Raw genomic sequence first — 19020 nt, 5'->3', positions numbered from 1 at the left:
ATTCCCCACGGATGACGTGTCAATGTCTATGGCGGCTGGCTACCCTATGGGAAACCACAGTGGTAGAGCTGGGTGCTATGAGAGTGACTATGACAATTTACGACTGGCAAGACCAGAGGAGCCAAAGGCAGCTGCTGGCAACTGTTCAGCAAGCGTGGGTAGTGAGGGGGACTATATGATGTGTGATGCCCCAAAAGAAGAGGGTAGTGAGGGGGACTATATGATGTATAATGCCCCAGAAGAAGAGGGTAGTGAGGGGGACTATATGATGTATAATGCCCCAGAACAAGAGGGTAGTGAGGGGGACTGTATTATGCGTGATGCCCCAGAAGAAGAGGAGGAGGACGGCATTTACGCCAACTACCAAAGGGTCGTCAAAAATAGTGATGTCTCTGCTGCAGCTGGACCTAGTGGCTTAGCTGTGCATAGATCCTAATAATTATCTGGAGGATAAACTCTGACCACAACCACAGTCTTCAATAGAACACTTTTCTCAGGTCGATTTTTCTTGTTTGTGGCTTCAATTTGACTTATAATAAGGTCACACAAGTGAACTGATAAAAAAATGACTTCAAGCATGCAATCTTTAGGCTATGTCTTTGGTCTTGCTGCATATCCAACAAAGTAAATGTGCATCAAAGTTATAGTAAACACTGTAAACAAGCATATGTATTTTATTCCCTTCTATTTTACATTCTGCTAACAGCCTTTCTATTCTGTGACTAAGATTTAATAAGGTACTATTGAAGATTTAGAGGGGCAGCAATAGCCAGCATGGTCTTTTGTAATTCAACATGCACATTGTACAAACCATTATGTGGGGCCAATGAAATGACATGGAACATATGTTAAGAAGTTTTCTTGCACACCATTGCTTACCATGCAGAGGGGCAATGAGCATGTTGCCATTTGCTCTAAGGAAAAGTATTTATGTAACCGAATGAAATGTATATGACTGTAACCTATTGAGACACTGAAGGATAGGGCTTGCGGACAGTGCTGACATCATAGGCCCACACCTGGTTTAACCCCGCCCCCTTGGAGCAGTTGTGTGGCCAATGAGGGAAGTGGAAGCGACACACCACCACCCTGGCATCCTCAGAAAGCTCCTTCAGCAGCTTCTTCTCTAGAACTTCCATCTGTCAGACAGCAATGGCACAGATATGAAGAAAGGGAATTAGATACTGTGCTACGTGGGTTGAGAGGTAATACCGGCCCAAAAGTAAGACTTTACTTCAGTGAACAGGGTTGAACAGGTTTGAGTCTTGTGGTCCACCAGGCTTTAAAAAAAAGTGAAACTTACCACTGCGGGGGCCATAAATACAGTCACGTTGTTGTATCGTGATAGATCCGTCTGCAAAAGACAAGAAAAGAACATAGCATAGAAGCAAATGAAGCATCGCTTCTCGAACAACAGCAGTGGAACTTTTTATTTACATCTCTGACGATATTGGTCATGATTACTGGTAGAGAATCTGTTAATAATTTCCTATACTGTGTGTCATTGTTGTGACTGTAAAAGAGGTTATGATAAAATGAAAATGTTTTGCATACTGTTCCAGTGACTTACTGCACATACTGGAAATTAAAATAAATAAGAAGCATGTTCTCAATCGACACAGATATTTCTGTCATTTATATTCGTTTTTATTGGACACGTACCCTACCCCCTGACCAATAAACTTAATAAAATAAATCAATAAACATGGAATTCATACTGTACCTTCCAGAAATCCTTGCTGACAAAATTGGCCTTAGTATATGTTTTTCCCCTCCACCAGGCTCTATCTCGTGGGTAGGTCTGCAGCATTGAGTTGATCTCAAACCCAGTGCATTGGAACCCAACTGCCGGTTGTTGTGCAGACTTGTCTCATTCATTGCAGTGAGTATAAAATGACATTCACTTCACAACTAGTCATGTGGTGACAGATAATAGTTATATTGTTCTTTTATGTCAATGCTCAAAATACTATTGTACATAACTGAGTGAATGTCCTTGTCCTTTGGCCTAAGTGAATGAATAGACTTTGTTTGTTTCGTTCATATTTTCCAATCTTGAAGACAACAGGTTTGGAGACAGGTTTTAGTGCGAGAGAACTCCTTTGTACAGTATGTTTGTAGTTGTATGAGCTAGTCAATATCTGTCTGAGCATCTGGTTAAAAATATCACTGGACTAAGGCCTGGTTGGTCCATCAGTTAGTGTCGCCGTCTACAGCATGCAGATCTGCCGGTGTTAATGTGGATTTGAATCCAGCTCACTGCCTTTGTGAGGGCACTCTCTGTCCATCTTCCATACCATCTCTCCTCTGTTCAATAAAACACACAAAATACAAAAAGTTTTATTTCAAAAAAGTATAATATGACTAACAATACCTTGACCCTAAAGGGGACTTTCAGGCCTGGCATCACAACCATGACCCACAGCCCCAGTCAAGATGGCCGACATCCACAAGGTAACAGAGCTGTTGTTCTGGTAGCTGTAGAGGAGTCTTGTGTTGTGCTCCTGGAGCATGACCTTGATGGAGTCCTCCATGGTGACATCCCACTGCTGTGACCATGCAGAGAGGCCATATAAGAGTGCACAGTGTTTGATAATAAGTAGGGTCTGGAGTTTTACCTAGTTAGGTACAACTAACATAGGTATTATTTCAGCAGTGTTGGGGAAGCGACTCTGAAATCATAGTTTACCAAACTACCAGTTACTGCACATTGGAAAAAGATAAGCTACACTAAAGCTACCCTTAAGACAAATAAAAAAAATGTTTACTTCACCAAAGTATTTCACCACATCCAAAATACTTTGTGAAACATTATCATATCTAAATCTGAAATGTTATAGATGACAAATTGCAAGAACAGTTCAATTTGGGGTCAGATGTTAACAGAATGTGTAATTTAGCCTATTAAACACCCCCCCCCCCCAAAACAATTCAAGTGAGAATTAAGAAAGTCTGATACCAAAAATGTATTTATTTTATTTAAAAAGTAGTGTAGGTTCAGTAGTTAGCTTCACCGCAAAAAAAGTAATTACCTGAAGACCACGATTTGAATTGAGTTCAACGACCACCAAGCTACTGCAAACATGTCGTTTCATTACTAGTTGAACTACATGAAGGAACTACTCCCCAACACTGTATTTCAGTACTAACTAAAGTTTAGAATTGAGACCATGACCCAAACTACATCACTCTTATATTCTCACTATAATTATATGACTATCTGCTGTGTCATTTCCACATACAGGATTCATACTACACTGAACAAAAATATAAACGTAACATGTAAAGTGTTGGTCCCATGTCTCATGATCTGATATAAAAGAGCCCAGAAACGTTCCATAAGCACAAAAATCTTGTTTTTCTCAAATTTTGTGCACAAATTTGTTTACACCTCTGTTAGCGAGCATTTCTCCTATGGTATCGGCAGGCATTAGCTACGGACAACGAACACGATTGCATTTTATTAATGGCAATTTGAATGCACAGAGATACTGTAACGAGATCCTGAGGCCCATTGTAGTGCCATTCATCCACCGCCATCACCTGGTGTTTCGACATGATAATGCACAGCCCCATGTCGCAAGGATCTGTACATAATTCCTGGAAGCTGAACATTTCCCAGTTCTTCCATGGCCTGCATATTCACCAGACATGCCACCCCTTGAACATTTTCAGGAAGCTCTGGATCAACGTGTAGGACAGAATGTTCCAGGTGGGACAACATTCCACAGGCCATCAACAGCCTGATCAACTCTATGCGAAGGAGATGCCGCACTGCATGAAGCAAATGGTTGCTAGATACTGACATTTTTTTTTTAAGGCATCTGTGACCAACAGATGCATATCTGTATTCCCAGTCATGTGAAATCCATAGTTTAGGGACAGATTCATTTATTTCAGTTGACTAATTTACCTATAAACTATAACTCAGTAATTCTTTGAAATTGTTGCATGTTGGGTTTATATTTTTGTTCAGTATAGAATGAGACTCATTCAGTTAGTGAAATCCACTGGGCAATGAAAGAGGACGAGAAGTTGCTTAATAGGCTCACTAGTTAGTGGAATATCAGCTCGTCTGCACATTTGACTTTCTTTTCCTTTTGCCATGAACACTAGAGGTCGCCACAGTAACATTCTAAATTAACATTCTAAAGTGTCATCGTCCAAAAACTGGTAGTGTACTAGTGCTGCTGTGCCTTCCACCTAGCGTCCAAGATATAGCAGATAACAGGGAAATGTAATTACATTACTGGCGACAACGTGATCACTGCTCACAAATTCAGTCATGTTCCACGTATATTACCATTTAAAACTCCTATTTTCATTATTAACCAGTGACATTATAGCAATAATCTAGTCATTTTTGCTAAACTTCCAGACAGAGCACAGCATATAACCCACCTGGCAAGCGTCAAATCCAGATTGACAAATTCTGCACCAATCAAATTCTTCTTTCCTCTTCCTCTATGATATAATTGTGGTCAGCAAACAAACATTTAAGGTGCTGGAGTGTGTGGTCAATCACGGTTTACAACATTAGCTCTACACTTCTAAATCCTCCTACCTAACTCAGTACACCTGGAAAATAAAAAAGAGCACTAATAACTTCTAAAAGACCATCCCCAAATTCCCTTCCAACCCCCAACCCCCAACCCTACAACCTCAATCTTTCCCTCTCTTGAACATACTTACAACAATATAACGACACATGCAAAATCAAAATCACAGTTTCATCAACAATACACTCAAGACACAAACCATTCACCTTCTTGCCAATCAGAAGTAATGACGGTTTCAATGTACAATGTCCTAGACGCAATCAAGCAAACACAACCTCTCCTTCCTAATCTGAATTTTGAATCTTGGTCCACCTACCTTTCTTTGAAGGGCATATAAATGCCGGCCCTTAGGCTCAGAGTCTGATATCTTCTGCCACACATCTATCAAAATGGCTTTGATCTTACATTTGGCCTCACCTCTACCCAGTGGAGCATGAATATAAATTATATCTCATTTTAAAGCCCTTTTGGCGGTCTGGTCAACAATTTAATTCCCTACCACACCCAAATGGGTCCCAGCAGAATCTCACTACTACACCCAGTCTCTCGATTCTCCACAATAACATGAATGCCTCCAATAGTAGGTCACTCCTATTAGATTTACCAGATGACAAACTATTCAACACAGACAGGGAATCTGAGCATACTATAATTCTGACAGGTTGTACGCCCTCCAACCACTGAAGGCGAACTACTATCGCCAACAGTTCAACTGAGTATACTGACAGTTCATCTGTTAGTCTTCTACACATCTCCACTTCTACATATCTCCACTTCTACACATCTCCACAATTCAGGAACGTAAACACCTGCTCCTGTGCTCCACTATCTGGGTCCTTGGATCCATCTGTGAAAAGCAGTAAAAATGCATAAAAACTTCTACCAATGTAATTGTCAACCAGTTTCCATATATCACTGACTTCTAACCAATCTTTCATTTTCTCTACATAGGTTAGATCATCAACAGGATTCGGTAGTAATCACAGAGGAACATCCCCTATCACCATAGAAGGCCCAACCTCCAAAACCAATCAGATTACGATGTGAGCCTTTCTTTTACGCCTGCTATATTAGGTTAAGATGTTTGGGTGAGCCTAGTTAACCCAATCAAAGTATTTTTCGTCATTGATGATTGGTAAAAGACTACATTCCCCATCAGCTCAACATGCTGTGTGATTGTGAACGGTTCTCGCTATCCCGTATCGTCGGGACATCCCTAACCCATTGAATATGACCTGGTGAAATGGTTAAGGATTAGGGTTATGGTTAGGCTAAGGGTAGGGATTAGGTTTAGGGTTTAGGATCGGGAAGTCCCAAGGATCCCAGATAGACCTAACCGACTGTGAACGCGCGCAGTCGCGTGTCATTGCGCGCTCTCGTCTGTCTTGAAAAAAGGGGACTGCTCCGTTGCTTAAATCCAGAGGGAGGCACAGGCGGAGCATCTCTGGGTATCACTCGCTGAATTGAACACAACACATTTGGAAATCGGTTTGTCATTTAGTGGCACGCTCCAGGACGCACCTATGCAGGTAGTTGTATGTTTTTTGGCCATTTATTTCTCATGACATATTTGTAGTCATATATGCCTGTGAATTATTTGTAAAAACTGTATGGCAATTATGGTAATCAAGCGCATCTGGCCACACTTACTAAAATTGTGCCGTGAAAAGGAGAGAGCTACGCATGAAATCGTATCTGTATACAGGCAGAGTGACAATATGTTTTTATGCAAAAACGAACTGATGGTGAAGAACATACGGTGTCAATATGGGGGTGGGGGTGCTTTTCTACCCTGTAGTTGTAGGAAAAACATTAGCCTATTTTACATTACTATGGATTGAATTAATAGCCAGCGATGAACTGTAACGTTAGTTGTTCGCTTGAATTTAGTAAATATCTTAGGCACATCATTTTATTAGCCTATGTGAGCTGGACCAAATTAACCCACATTAGATCTAATTGATGTTAGATACAATTGGTGTTAAATGATTAACATTTCTTATTTATAAGCTTTTATAGCTAGGCTAGGCAGAAATAATACACCATCAAATGTAAATTAAAGTGTAATGTATTTTGTTGTGGAACTTTGAATGGTGTGCAGTTAACTGCATTAACCTTCTGTATTCATTTTGCATTTGGATTTTACATAATCATTTTGTAAGCTATAAAAATGTTTTATTAAAGAGAGCTTCTCTCTCTCTCTCTCTCTCTCTATATATATATATATGTAACAGTATAACTTTAAACCGCCCCCTCGCCCCGACACGGGCGCGAACCAGGGACCCTCTGCACACATCAACAACTGACACCCACGAAGCATCGTTACCCATCGCTCCACAAAAGCCGCGGCCCTTGCAGAGCAAGGGGAAACCCTACTTAAGTCTCAGAGCAAGCGACGTAACTGATTGAAATGCTAGTAGCGCGTACCCGCTAACTAGCTAGCCATTTCACATCCGTTACATATATATATATCTCCCACAAATTTATTGGGTAAAACACCAATGTTTCAGCATCACTGTGCCTTCTTCAGGGTCATGTCATGAATACTTGAACCAGGTTATGTAGACAAACAGTGCAATTAGTGCAACCAATGACAATAGTGAGGGGTGTGTCATAATTATTAGGTTGATTAGAATGAATTGAGTGAAACTAGATTAGATTGTAAAATACTAGATTATAAAATAATCTAGTAATGATTCCTGTAAAGAAGTCTTAAAGTCAGAGCTTGATTAATAAAGGAAATAGCCGAAAGGCATATGGTACCCCTTTTCCCAATGTGTGAATGAAAATGTATCCCTCCCTTTAGCCAGGTAGAGGCTTGCCTGGGTCTGTGTATGTCTCATGGTGGAGTTATTGGATCTGAACAGCCCTGCTACACTGCTCTTATCTTTTCTTTAACACCTCCATAGATTGAACATTTAAAAGGGATGCGGATGCTGATGAAATAGTGGTCACAGGGTTCTGTCCAAAGTATTGCACTAGAGATTAGGGTGCCATTTGGGACGCATACCTAATGTTCAGGTCTAGCGAACTCTGAAACCCCAATTGCTGAACACCAATTGCTTTTGAATTTGAACCGTCTTGTTCTTGCAGATGGCTGCAACACAGCAAGAGGGCTCGGACCAGAACTTTGATTATATGTTCAAACTGCTTATCATCGGCAACAGCAGTGTAGGAAAAACTTCCTTTCTCTTCCGCTATGCCGATGATTCCTTCACCTCTGCTTTCGTCAGCACTGTGGGCATAGATTTCAAAGTGAAAACAGTCTACAAGAACGACAAGCGGATCAAACTACAGATATGGGTGAGTCTGAAGTGTGTTTGTGGCATGATTACTCTCCTCACTCGAAGAGTGTTTCCTACTGTCCAATGTTACAGTATGCGTACTGTTTGCTGTTGTAAAGGAGGTAGTTCAGAACTGTGTCTGTGTGATAAGAAACCTTGCAGGGGACCTAAAGACTCCTATTGTTGGCTCCTAAGCTAATGCCTAGTCCAGTGTTCCCAAACTCGGTCCTGGTGCCCTCGAGGGGTGCATATTTAGTTTTTTGCCCTAGCACTACACAGCTGATTCAAATAGTCAAAGCTTAATGTTGAGTTGATTATTTGAATCAGCTGTATAGACCCTGGCCTAGGAATTAGTTCAGTTGGCTGCTGGACTGATGCAGTCTTGTCGTACGAAGGAGACCCAGGTTTGAGCCCCGGTTGGTCACTCTGTCATGTTCACAAGAGTTCATTTAGTGCCAATATTACATTTAAAATGCTTTGAAGACAGGAAGTCTGAATATGTATTTTGTTCTCTGCACAGTAGCTATAGTATTAAACCTACAGCACTGGGGTACTGGCGAAACTATCTGGGGTTTGTGAGGTTAGTGACAGCAGTTTCAAAAGGATTCAGGAAGGACTTTATTATCTCTAGGTGTCGTTTGTGAGGCCCAGGTCTGACCAATTCATTTTTTGGCACTTAATAATTGTATAGTCACAAATTCATGATTTAAAAAAAAATGTGCCTCGTATAGCAAAAATGTCTGAAGGATATGAAATTATAATGGCAGCCCAGTATGTTCTTGTCTATTTCTCCAATCAAGTGAGGTCTAACCCTGCTTGATGGTGTTAATGAAGGACATTTGCTTTACAAGTGTCTGAAATGATGCTGTCACTTCCTTTGAAAGAGGGTGAATAAAAGGTAGACAAGGATGGATAGATGAGTCTCTAGCTCGAACGTCTTCAGAGGGACAAATCCCTCTGTCTACAGGATGCTGACATGATGACTAATCGTTTTCCAAGATGTTAACACCAGAGATCAAAGGAATGTTATTTCCATCTGTAATATTTTACTCATGCTTATCTGGAAAGCTATTGTGTGTTTGAAGCATTTTAAGGGGTTGTATAGGGATGTATGGAATAAAGATTGTGTCATGCGCAGTAGTTTTAGGCTTGTCTCTATTCACTCTAGAGAGTGAATTTCATAAAAATAAAAACATTGAAACATAAAAAAAATAAGTTATACATTTCTAGAGTAAACTATCCTAAATCTATTCACATCACCAAATAATTGATTAAAACAAACTGATTTGCAATGAAGGTGTCACGACTTCCGCCGAAGTCGGTCCCTCTCCTTGTTCGGGCGATGTTCGGCGGTCGACGTCACCGGTCTTCTAGCCATCGCCGCTCCACTTTTCATTTTCCATTTGTTTTGTCTTGGTTTTCCGCACACCTGTTTCACATTCCCTCATCTGACTAAATGTATATTACCCTCATGTCTGTGTGTGGAATTGTTTGTTTGTTAAGTGTGGTTCGCATCAGGCTGGTTTGCGCCGGGTATGGTTTGACCCGTGTGTTTTGTTTATTGTACCGTTTGTGTACTTTGGCCGTTATCGTTGTTTTCCTTGGGCATGAATAAAGTGCGCCTGTTATCACCCATCTCTGCTCTCTTGCACCTGACTTACCTTCAACCAGTTGTGCACATCGTGACAGATTTCCACACCACTTATGGAGTCAGCAGGAGCAAGTACCCCTGTTGTAGGGGTCGAGGAGTGCGTCCGGGAGCACACGGCGATGCTCCACCATCTCGGCGCCGTCATGGACCGCGTCGTCCAGACAATGGACCGCTGGGAGAGACAGGGAGTTCCTCCAGCACCCTCCCCAGCAAAACAGGGGTCGCCACTACTCGCCTCTCCTGTACCCGGTCCCAGAGGGATTAGTCTCGCCTTTCCCGGGGAGTTTGATGGGACGGCGGCACGTTGACAGGGGTTCCTGCTGCAGCTGGAACTGTATCTGGTGACCTTCTACCCGGCTCCTTCGGGACGGGAGAGGGTGTCCGCCCTCAACTCGTGCCTCTCGGGGAAAGCCCTGGAGTGGGCCAACGCCGTGTGGGTAGAAGGAGATGCGGCGCTGGACCACTGAGGAGTTCACCCGCTGCTTCCGGGCGGTCTTGGACCACCCGCCCGAGGGTAGAGCGGCGGGTGAACGTCTTTTCCACCTGAGGCAGGGGACGATGAGTGCCCAGGAGTTCGCCTTGGACTTTCGCACCCTGGCCGCCGGGGCGGGATGGAACGACAGGGCCCTGATCGACCACTATCGCTGCAGCCTGCGCAAGGATGTCTGTCGGGAGTTGGCCTGCATGGACACCACCCTCACGTTTGATCAGCTGGTGGACCTGTCCATCCGGCTGGATAACCTGCTGGCCACCCGCGGCCATTCAGAAGCAGCTCTGTTGGTTCTCCCAGTTCTCCTATGGAGCTGGTAGGTGCTGCACTCAGGGAGGCCGGAGGAGAGACCTTCATGTGCACCATCTGTGGCCACAGAGGGCACACTGCCGGTCGGTGTCGGGTTGGTTCCTCTGGGGGTCGAGGCAGCAGGCAGGGCACTCTGGCGTCACCCCAGGTGAGCCTGCACCATTCTCATCCAGGGCCCTCTGTTGCCCACCTGTTTTTGCAAGTTAACTTTCCTGAGTTTTCCCCGCATTCCCAGCATAAGGCGCTCGTCGATTCAGGCGCTGCTGGGAATTTCATAGACAGATCATTTGCCCATAGTTTAGCAATCCCCATTGTTCCAGTGGCTAAGCCCTTCCCAGTTCACGCCTTAGACAGTCGACCAATAGGGTCAGGGTTATTATGGGAGGCCACTGCTCTCCTGGGCATGGTGACGCAGGGGGGTCACAAGAAGAGATTCAGTCTCTTCCTCATTGACTCTCCTGCGTTTCCCGTGGTGCTATGCCTACCCTGGTTAGCCTGTCATGACCCCACTGTTTCATGGCAATGGAGGGCTCTGACGGGGTGGTCGCGAGAGTGCTCGGGGAGGTGTTTAGGGGTTTCCGTTGGTGCTACTACGGTGGAAAGTCCAGACCAGGTCTCCACCGTGCGCATTCTCCCCGAATATTCCGATTTGGCTCTCGCCTTCTCCAAGAAGAAGGCGACTCAATTACCACCCCATCGTCGGGGGGATTGTGCGATAAACCTCCAGGTAGACGCCGCACTTCCCAGGAGTCACGTGTATCCCCTGTCACAGGCGGAGACGGCGGCTATGGAGACATATGTCTCCGAATCTCTGCATCAGGGGTACATTCGGTCCTCCACTTCACCTGCCTCCTCGAGTTTATTTTTTGTGAAGAAGAAGGAGGGAGGTCTGCGCCCGTGTATTGACTATCGATACCTTAACCAGATCACTGTGAAGTACAGTTACCCGCTACCTCTCATAGCCACAGCGATTGAGTCAATGCATGGGGCGCGCTTCTTCACTAAACTAGATCTCAGGAGCGCTTACAACCTGGTGTGTATCCGGGAGGGAGACGAGTGGAAGACAGCGTTCAGTACCACCTCAGGACATTATGAGTACCTCGTCATGCCGTACGGGTTGATGAATTCTCCGTCAGTCTTCCAAGCCTTTGTGGATGAGATTTTCAGGGACCTGCACGGGCAGGGTGTAGTGGTTTATATCGATGACATTCTGATATACTCTGCTGCACGCACCGAGCATGTGTCCTTGGTGCGCAGGGTGCTTGGTCGACTGTTGGAGCATGTCAAGGCTGAGAAATGCCTGTTCTTCCAGCAGTCCGTCTCGTTCCTAGGATACCGCATTTCCACCTCAGGGGTGGAGATGGAGAGTGACCGCATTTCAGCCGCGCGTAATTGACCGACTCCCACCACGGTAAAGGAGGTGCAGCGTTTTTTAGGGTTTGCCAATTACTACCGGAGGTTTATCCGGGGTTTTGGTCAGGTAGCGGCTCCCATTACCTCACTGCTGAAGGGGGGCCCGGTGCGTTTGCAGTGGAAGGCTGAGGCGGACGGGGCTTTTGGTCACCTACGGGCTCTGTTTACCCCGGCTCCCATGCTGGCGCATCCGGATCCCTCTTTGGCGTTCACAGTGGAGGTGGACGCGTCCGAGGCTGGGATAGGAGCCGTGCTCTCTCAGCGCCCGGGAACACCACCGAAGCTCCGCCCCTGTGTCTTCTTCTCGAAGAAGCTCAGCCCGGCGGAGCGAAACTATGATGTGGGGGACCGGGAGCTGTTGGCTGTGGTGAAGGAGTTGAAGGCGTGGAGACATTGGCTTGAGGGGCCTCAACACCCTTTTCTCATCTGGACTGACCACGGCAACCTGGAGTACAGGCTCTCCTGCACCTGACTTACCTTCAACCAGTTGCGCACATCGTGACAGAAGGTCTACAGTAGCCTCAGCAGCACACTTACCCAAATCAAGGTCAGCTTTTGGTTTTATTAATTTATTTCCAACGTGGCCTGCTTCTGTAACTGCTTACTGACTATACTTTACTTACTGCATGATTGTAGCGGGTTTACTAATGTGTTAGTTCTAGTATCTATGTTGACGATGACATGACAACGATGCAGGTTGTGTGTAGCGGTCATGATATGAAGATTTGGCTTGGAAAAGTGTTTTTGCCTGGTCACAGACAACTGAAGTCCACAAGCGAAGGGAAAAGGTGAGAGGAGGAGAACACGTAGATAGCTGCGAGAAATAATTATATATACAACGAGCAAAGTGATCATGCTGTTTTTATGTGGCTGCTATGAACGTGAAATGTGTTTATGTGATCAGGAGTGTATTCATTCCGCCGATTCTGTTGAAAAACGTTTCTTAAACGGAAGCAAACAGAACGAAATGGGGATAAACATACCAGAATTTTGTGCAATAGAAACCCACATTTGCAGTTATTGGACTAGTGATTACACCCTAGATCAGCTAGATGCAGGCAAGAGTGTGCAAGAGGTGGTATTTAATGTGTCACTACCTGTGTGCACCTACGTTGTAAACTTTCATTCTTAGGCTAGGTTGTAGCAACCTCATGATGGGTACAGGGAAAAATGTGAGTATCATGTAAAAGCCTAAACCTATCGATGTTACACTGAGCTGGGTGAATGGAATATGAATGACAGTCATCCAATACGCTGTAATAGAAATAAGGCCATGCTCATACATTTTTTTTGCATCCTCTCTCATCTAAAACGGCTCTGGTCTCACAGTATTCATAAAGCGTCTCTGAGTAGGAGTGCTGATATAGAATCAGTTGTGCCTTTTTGAGCATAATGAATGGACTGATCAGCACTCCTACCTGACTATCTGATCCAAGATCAGCACTGCTTTATGAATACAGCCTGGTCCCTAGTCATGATCACTTACTAACCCTAAGTAACCTCAACCCTAACAAACCCTAACCCTTACTAACCATAACCCTAACTAACCCTTACTAACCCCAACCCTTACTAACCCTAACCCCAACCCTTACTAACCCTAACCCTAACCCTTACTAACCCTAACCCTTACTAACCATAACCCCTACTAACCCTTACTAAACCTAACTAACACTTACTAACCCTTACTAACCATAACCCTTACAAACCCGAATCCTTACTAACCCTAACTATCCCTTACTAACCCAAACCCTAACTATCCATAATTAACCCTAACTATCCATAATTAACCCTAACTATCCATTACTAACCCTAACCCTAACCCTTACTAACCTCTAACCCTTACTAACCTCTAACCCTTACTAACCCTAACCCTTACTAACCCCAACTAACCCTAACTATCCCTTACTAACCCTAACTAACCCTAACTATCCCTTACTAACCCTAGCCCTAACTAACCCAAACCCTTACTAACCCTAACTAACCCTAACCCTTGCGAACCCTAACTAACCCTAGCCCACATTACTGTCTGGAGGATCGAGTGTCTAGTCATGCTTTTCTTGTAGCAAAGCGAATACAGGTCAAATTGTGAGTTTTAAATAAGACCTGCACTAATGACTTTGACCAACTGAACACATTAGGCTGCTCACTGTCTGCTGCAGAGTCAATGGCTACTAAGTTCAGCTGGAATGGAAAGTCATTCTAAAGCTTACACTACACAAATAATGGCCCACTCTCATGGTTTTTAATTTGTGCCAGGATGATTTTGAACTGTGTTGATTTTATACCCAAACCAAATTGACTTGAGAGGATGGTATGCTTGCTGAAGACCCTATGATCTATAGCCCTTTCCTGAAGATATGATCTATTGGAAGCCCCACTAGTCTGATCCATTGGAAGCCCCACTGGTCTGATCCATTGGAAGCCCCACTGGTCTGATCCATTGGAAGCCCCACTGGTCTGATCCATTGGAAGCCCCACTGGTCTGATCCATTGGAAGCCCCACTGGTCTGATCCATTGGAAGCCCCACTGGTCTGATCCATTGGAAGCCCCACTGGTCTGATACATTGGAAGCCCCACTGGTCTGATACATTGGAAGCCCCACTGGTCTGCTACTCACAGATATTAGGCCTACTTCTCTACTGGAGACTGTCAAAATCAAACTGCAATCTAGTTCGGAAACCGACCCAGTGGGCACACACTGGTTGAATCAACGTTGTTTCCACGTAATTTCAACGAAGTTACGTTGAAGCAATGTGGAATAGACGTTGAATTGATGCATGTGCTCAGTGGGTATTTGACTAAATCTTATTTTTTGGCTACTTTTACTTCACTACATTCATAAAGAAAATAATGCACTTTCTACTCCATACATTTTCTCAGACACTCAAAAGCACTCGTTACATTTTCACAGGATATTGGTCCAATTCAAACACCTATCAAGAGAACATCCCTGGTCATCCCTACTGCCCCTGATCTGGCGGACTCACTAAAAGCAAATGCTTCTTTTGTAAATGATGTCTGAACATTGGAGTGTGCCCTTGGCTATCCGTAAATAAAAACAAAAAATTGTGCCGTCTGGTTTGCTTAATATAAGGAAGTTGAAATGATTTGTACTTTGATACTTAAATATATTTAAAACCAAATAATTTTAGACTTTTACTCAAGTGGTATTTTACTGGCTGACTTTTACTTGAGTCATTTTCTATTAAGGTATATTTTCTTTTACTCAAGTACTTTTACTTTTACTCAAGTATGACAGTTGAGTACTTTTTCAGCCATGGTTAGAGAGAGTAAGTCTTTGTTGCATGGAGGATTTTGCTTCTAATATTTACCAGTGACCACAAAGCAAGTGTAATATTGTATCAATATAGTCATTTTACTTAGCAACAGTCAATGGCAGCATGTGAAATTTATATTTTAATCTATGTGATACAAAACCTGAAACACATAAACAATTTACAGTAAATCCAAAGGACTCCTTCACCTTCATGAGTCATTAGCATACCCTCCCTCGACCTGGTCTCATCTGAGTCCCTCTCTGTCCAAATGAATATCACTCACTCCTGAATGTGCTACCAGACCCTGCCATACACTGAAACCATGGAAACAGGTCTGGAGCTAGCTAGCACAGAGGAGGTAGCTGGGGCCAAGGTCTGTGGCACAGGGGTTATACAATACAACCAGACTCATAAGATTGATTTTGGGAAACGGTGGCAGCAGTTAGCTAGCGGGTAGTGGGTGCTAGGCTTGGTCACTCTGCCCTGGCTGTCTGTAACCAGAGGTCTACACAGCTTTGCCGGATATCTGAAATGTTTGAAATCGAGTTTTGCGGTCTCGAGGAGTTTTATTGGTATCGATTTTTCATTTACGTTGCAGCTGTCTTCAATCATTGCTAACTTAGAGAGGCTTACACGGAAGCCAAACAGGCTGCGCGCGTGCGCCATCGTGCATAAATGTATTTTGTCCCCCCACACCAAACGCGATCACGACACGCAGGTTAAAATATCAAAACAAACTCTGAACCAATGACATTAATTTGGGGACAGGTCGAAAAGCATTAAACATGTATGACAATTTAGCTAGTTAGCTTGCACTTGCTTACTAATTTGTTCTATTTAGCTAGCTTGCTGTTGCTAGCTAATTTGTCCTGGGATATAAACATTGAGTTGTTATTTTACCTGAACTGCACAAGGTCCTCTTCTCAGACAAATTAATCCACACATAAAACGGCCAACCGAATCGTTTCTAGTCATCTCTCCTCTTTCCAGTGCAATAATTGAATAACATGGATTTCTACATTTATTTTGCGATGCTCGCGCACGCGATGTGTCCGGTCTGGTCAGCATGTTAAGGAGTGTTAGAGGGACGTAGCTACAAAGGCTGGATACAATTGTAGTGCAATGTCTCCACTTTTACTGAGACTATACTGCAGTAATGAGAACAGCTTTAGAATATCAGATTCCATTTATAAATTAGGGTTAGATCCAACTAAACAAAGTCAAGCCATCAAGGCAGTCTGAAGAAGACATCAGCTTGATGTCGAAAATGTCAGTTACATGTATTCATCCTGAACAATGAATTAAAGTGAGCAAATAAGAAATTAATTGAATGGTTTTTGTGGAGTACACCTCTCTGCCTCAAATTAGTCCTTTTGAAGGTTTTTCTTGGTAAGCCCCATCAAGCTTTATGAAAACAATATTTATGAACTGCCATTAGTGTATATACAGCACTTGACAATAGGCTTCAAAGCAGTTTACACTGTTATGGGGGGGGAATTTGACCTCATCCACCACTGGTCAGGGTTGGGGAGTAACGGATTACAAAAAAACGGTAATTGTAATCCGTTACGTTACCAGCAAAAATATTGTAATCAGATTACAGATACTTTTGAAAAACTAGATGAGAGGATTACTTTTAAATTCGGAAAGGATGTTTGCGGAAAAAAATATGTTTCTCAAACTAGACGCTCTAATGTACTTGTCCTCTTGCTCAGTTGTGCACTGGGGCCTCCCACTCCTCTTTCTGTTCTGGTTAGAGCCAGTTTGCGCTGTACTGTGAAGGGAGTAGTACACAGCGTTGTACAAGATCTTCAGTTTCATGCCAATTTCTTGCATGGAATTGCCTTCATTTCTCAGAACAAAAATTGACTGACGAGTTTCAGAAGAAATTTCTTTGTTTCTGGCTATTTTGAGCCTGTAATCGAACCCACAAATGCTGATGCTCCAGATACTCAACTAGTCTATAGAAGGCCAGTTTTATTGCTTCTTTAATCAGGACAACAGTTTTCAGCTGTGCTAACATAATTGCAAAAGGGTTTTCTAATGATCAATTAGCCTTTTAAAATGATAAACTTGGATTAGCTAATACAACATGCCATTGGAACACAGGAGTGATGGTTGCTGATAATGGGCCTCTGTACGCCTATGTAGATATTCCATAAAAAAATTATCCGTTTCCAGCTACAATAGTCATTTACAACATTAACAATGTCTACATTGAATTTCTGATCAATTTGATGTTATTTTAATGGACACATTTTTTGATTTTCTTTAAAAAACAAGGACATTTCTACGTGACCACAAACTTTTGAATGGTAGTGTGTATATATACAGTACGAATCAAAAGTTTGGACACAGCTACTCATTCCAGGGTTTATCTTTATTTTGACAATTTTCTACATTGTAGAATAGTAGTGAAGACATCAAAACTATGAAATAACACATATGGAATCATGTAGTAACCAAAAAAGGCAGCCAGCAGCTTCCTGTGGTCGCGTCTCAAATGGCACCCTATTCCCTATGAGCCCTGGTCAAAGGTAGTGCACTATATAGGGAATAGGGTCCCATTTCAGACGCGGCCGCTGTCTTTATTATCCTCACATCTCTCATCGTTAGACGCCGACATTTAACCGTCTCGCTTTTCTGAAGAACAGCTGGCTTGTTTCCGGAAGGCGTCTTTTGTTCCTCCGACGAGGTGTGTGTGTGTGCATGTGTGCGCCTGCCTATCTCCCTGGATATGTTTTGACAACCAATTTACGTCAGACTAGTCACGGTGTTGAATCGCATCTCAAACTCTCTTTGTCTTTTTGTGAACACTTCAACCCTGCATTAAAACTAGTTCATCCTCCTTCTTCACTCTTATGCAAAAACATTTAAAAAAAACTTTAAATCTGAAGAAAAATGGGTACAAATCATTCTAATGAACAATGTGTTCTTCTACCATGGCATTGTTGAATACTCATTTCTGATTGGCTTGAAGGGCATTCTAGAGCATGCATTATTTCCCTGTAACGCACGGTAGAATTCAATGGCTATAGTTCGTTCTTGCATGTTCTATGTTTGAGCTGCTTTTTGAAAGCTGCTTTTGAATTAGATTTTCATAATAGCAAACTAGGACTGATGGTTTGGTTAACTAAACTAGCAAGTCTGTTTGTTTGGTTACAGAGGCAACTACTGTCTATCTAGTAAACTTGCTAACTGCTTTAGTGGATGTTGAACACATTTATAGCCATGGTATAAAAGGGATAATCAACTCGTGGCTCAATGCGTCCTGTGTAAAATAATGCAACTCCGTGGAACACACCTTCTACGTTATTTATTATCTTCCACAGAACCCATAGCCTCTTGTTGATTATCCCTTACATATTAATTGACTTGTGATTCAAATGGAAATACTTGTCCTATTTTTAGCTCATTAGCTTGACTAAACATGAGCGGTGATAATTAATGCAGTTGTCTGGTCAAACTCCTAAAGCTTTTTTAGTCTGTCAGATGTTAACCCTATACCTAACCCTAACCCTTGCGTTATATCTCAGCTGCAGTAGTGATTCAGTGGATGAGAATGCCATACGGTAGAGATTCATTGTGACCGCAACCCAAATATCACCCTATTACCTATGGGCCCTGGTCAAAAGTAGTGCACTACATAGGGAACAGGGTGCCATTTGGGACATACATACTGTGCCTTTGAATAAGCAGTCGTGTGGGATAATAATTTAACTGGAAAAGCAGGGGGTCCTAAGCCTTTCAAAGATGCCAGTGTGTGATGCAGGCTATTGCAGATGAAAACGCAGCAAGAAACTTTGGTTAGATCTTTCTGGGAGCATATTATGCACTGTAGCATTTGAACAAACAGGGATTGATTCCAAAAAGTATCTACTGTCATGATTCCAAAGAGTATCAACTGTTATAGTAGTACTAGGTGCATTCTCTTCCTGATTTCCTCTTAAATCATTTCAACTAGATATTCCACTTTCCGTTTCCTTCTCAAATCCCTTCATTCTGTATAGACAAGTGAAGGAAATGGCTGCCGTT

The 19020-nt window shown here is 43.0% G+C and overlaps 2 protein-coding genes across 2 annotated transcripts in view; one reads left to right on the top strand and one right to left on the bottom strand.

Annotated features, from left to right (window-relative positions):
- Nucleotides 1-962: 962 nt before the first annotated feature.
- Nucleotides 963-2534, bottom strand: LOC120026166 (ATP synthase subunit C lysine N-methyltransferase-like). The gene is made up of 4 exons (XM_038970992.1): nt 2420-2534; nt 1724-1845; nt 1304-1354; nt 963-1139 (listed from the first exon to the last, which is right to left on the bottom strand). Exons 1-4 carry the CDS (start codon nt 2532-2534, stop codon nt 963-965), a joined length of 465 nt encoding a protein of 154 aa, XP_038826920.1.
- Nucleotides 2535-7652: 5118 nt separating this feature from the next.
- Nucleotides 7653-19020, top strand: part of LOC120026384 (ras-related protein Rab-3C-like) — a 61323-nt gene continuing 49955 nt past the window's right edge. The window contains exon 1 of the mRNA XM_038971233.1: nt 7653-7862. Within this exon, the coding sequence (XP_038827161.1) occupies nt 7653-7862 (210 nt within the window). The remainder of the gene's footprint in view (nt 7863-19020) is intronic.

The sequence above is a fragment of the Salvelinus namaycush genome, chromosome 31, assembly GCF_016432855.1.
Source record: "Salvelinus namaycush isolate Seneca chromosome 31, SaNama_1.0, whole genome shotgun sequence".
Classification (NCBI taxonomy): domain Eukaryota; kingdom Metazoa; phylum Chordata; class Actinopteri; order Salmoniformes; family Salmonidae; genus Salvelinus; species Salvelinus namaycush.
Note: the sequence above shows the minus strand (reverse complement) of the source record. Positions and strands in the feature narration are given on the sequence as shown.

Excerpts from the sequence above, each read along its gene's own strand:
- LOC120026166 (XM_038970992.1), bottom strand. The coding sequence starts at position 2,534 with ATGGAGGACTCCATCAAGGTCATGCTCCAGGAGCACAACACAAGACTC. Across the intron at positions 1,355-1,723 it reads TCAGCAAGGATTTCTGGAAG|ACGGATCTATCACGATACAA; the intron begins GTACAGTATGAA and ends TGTCTTTTGCAG. Across the intron at positions 1,140-1,303 it reads TATTTATGGCCCCCGCAGTG|ATGGAAGTTCTAGAGAAGAA; the intron begins GTAAGTTTCACT and ends GCTGTCTGACAG.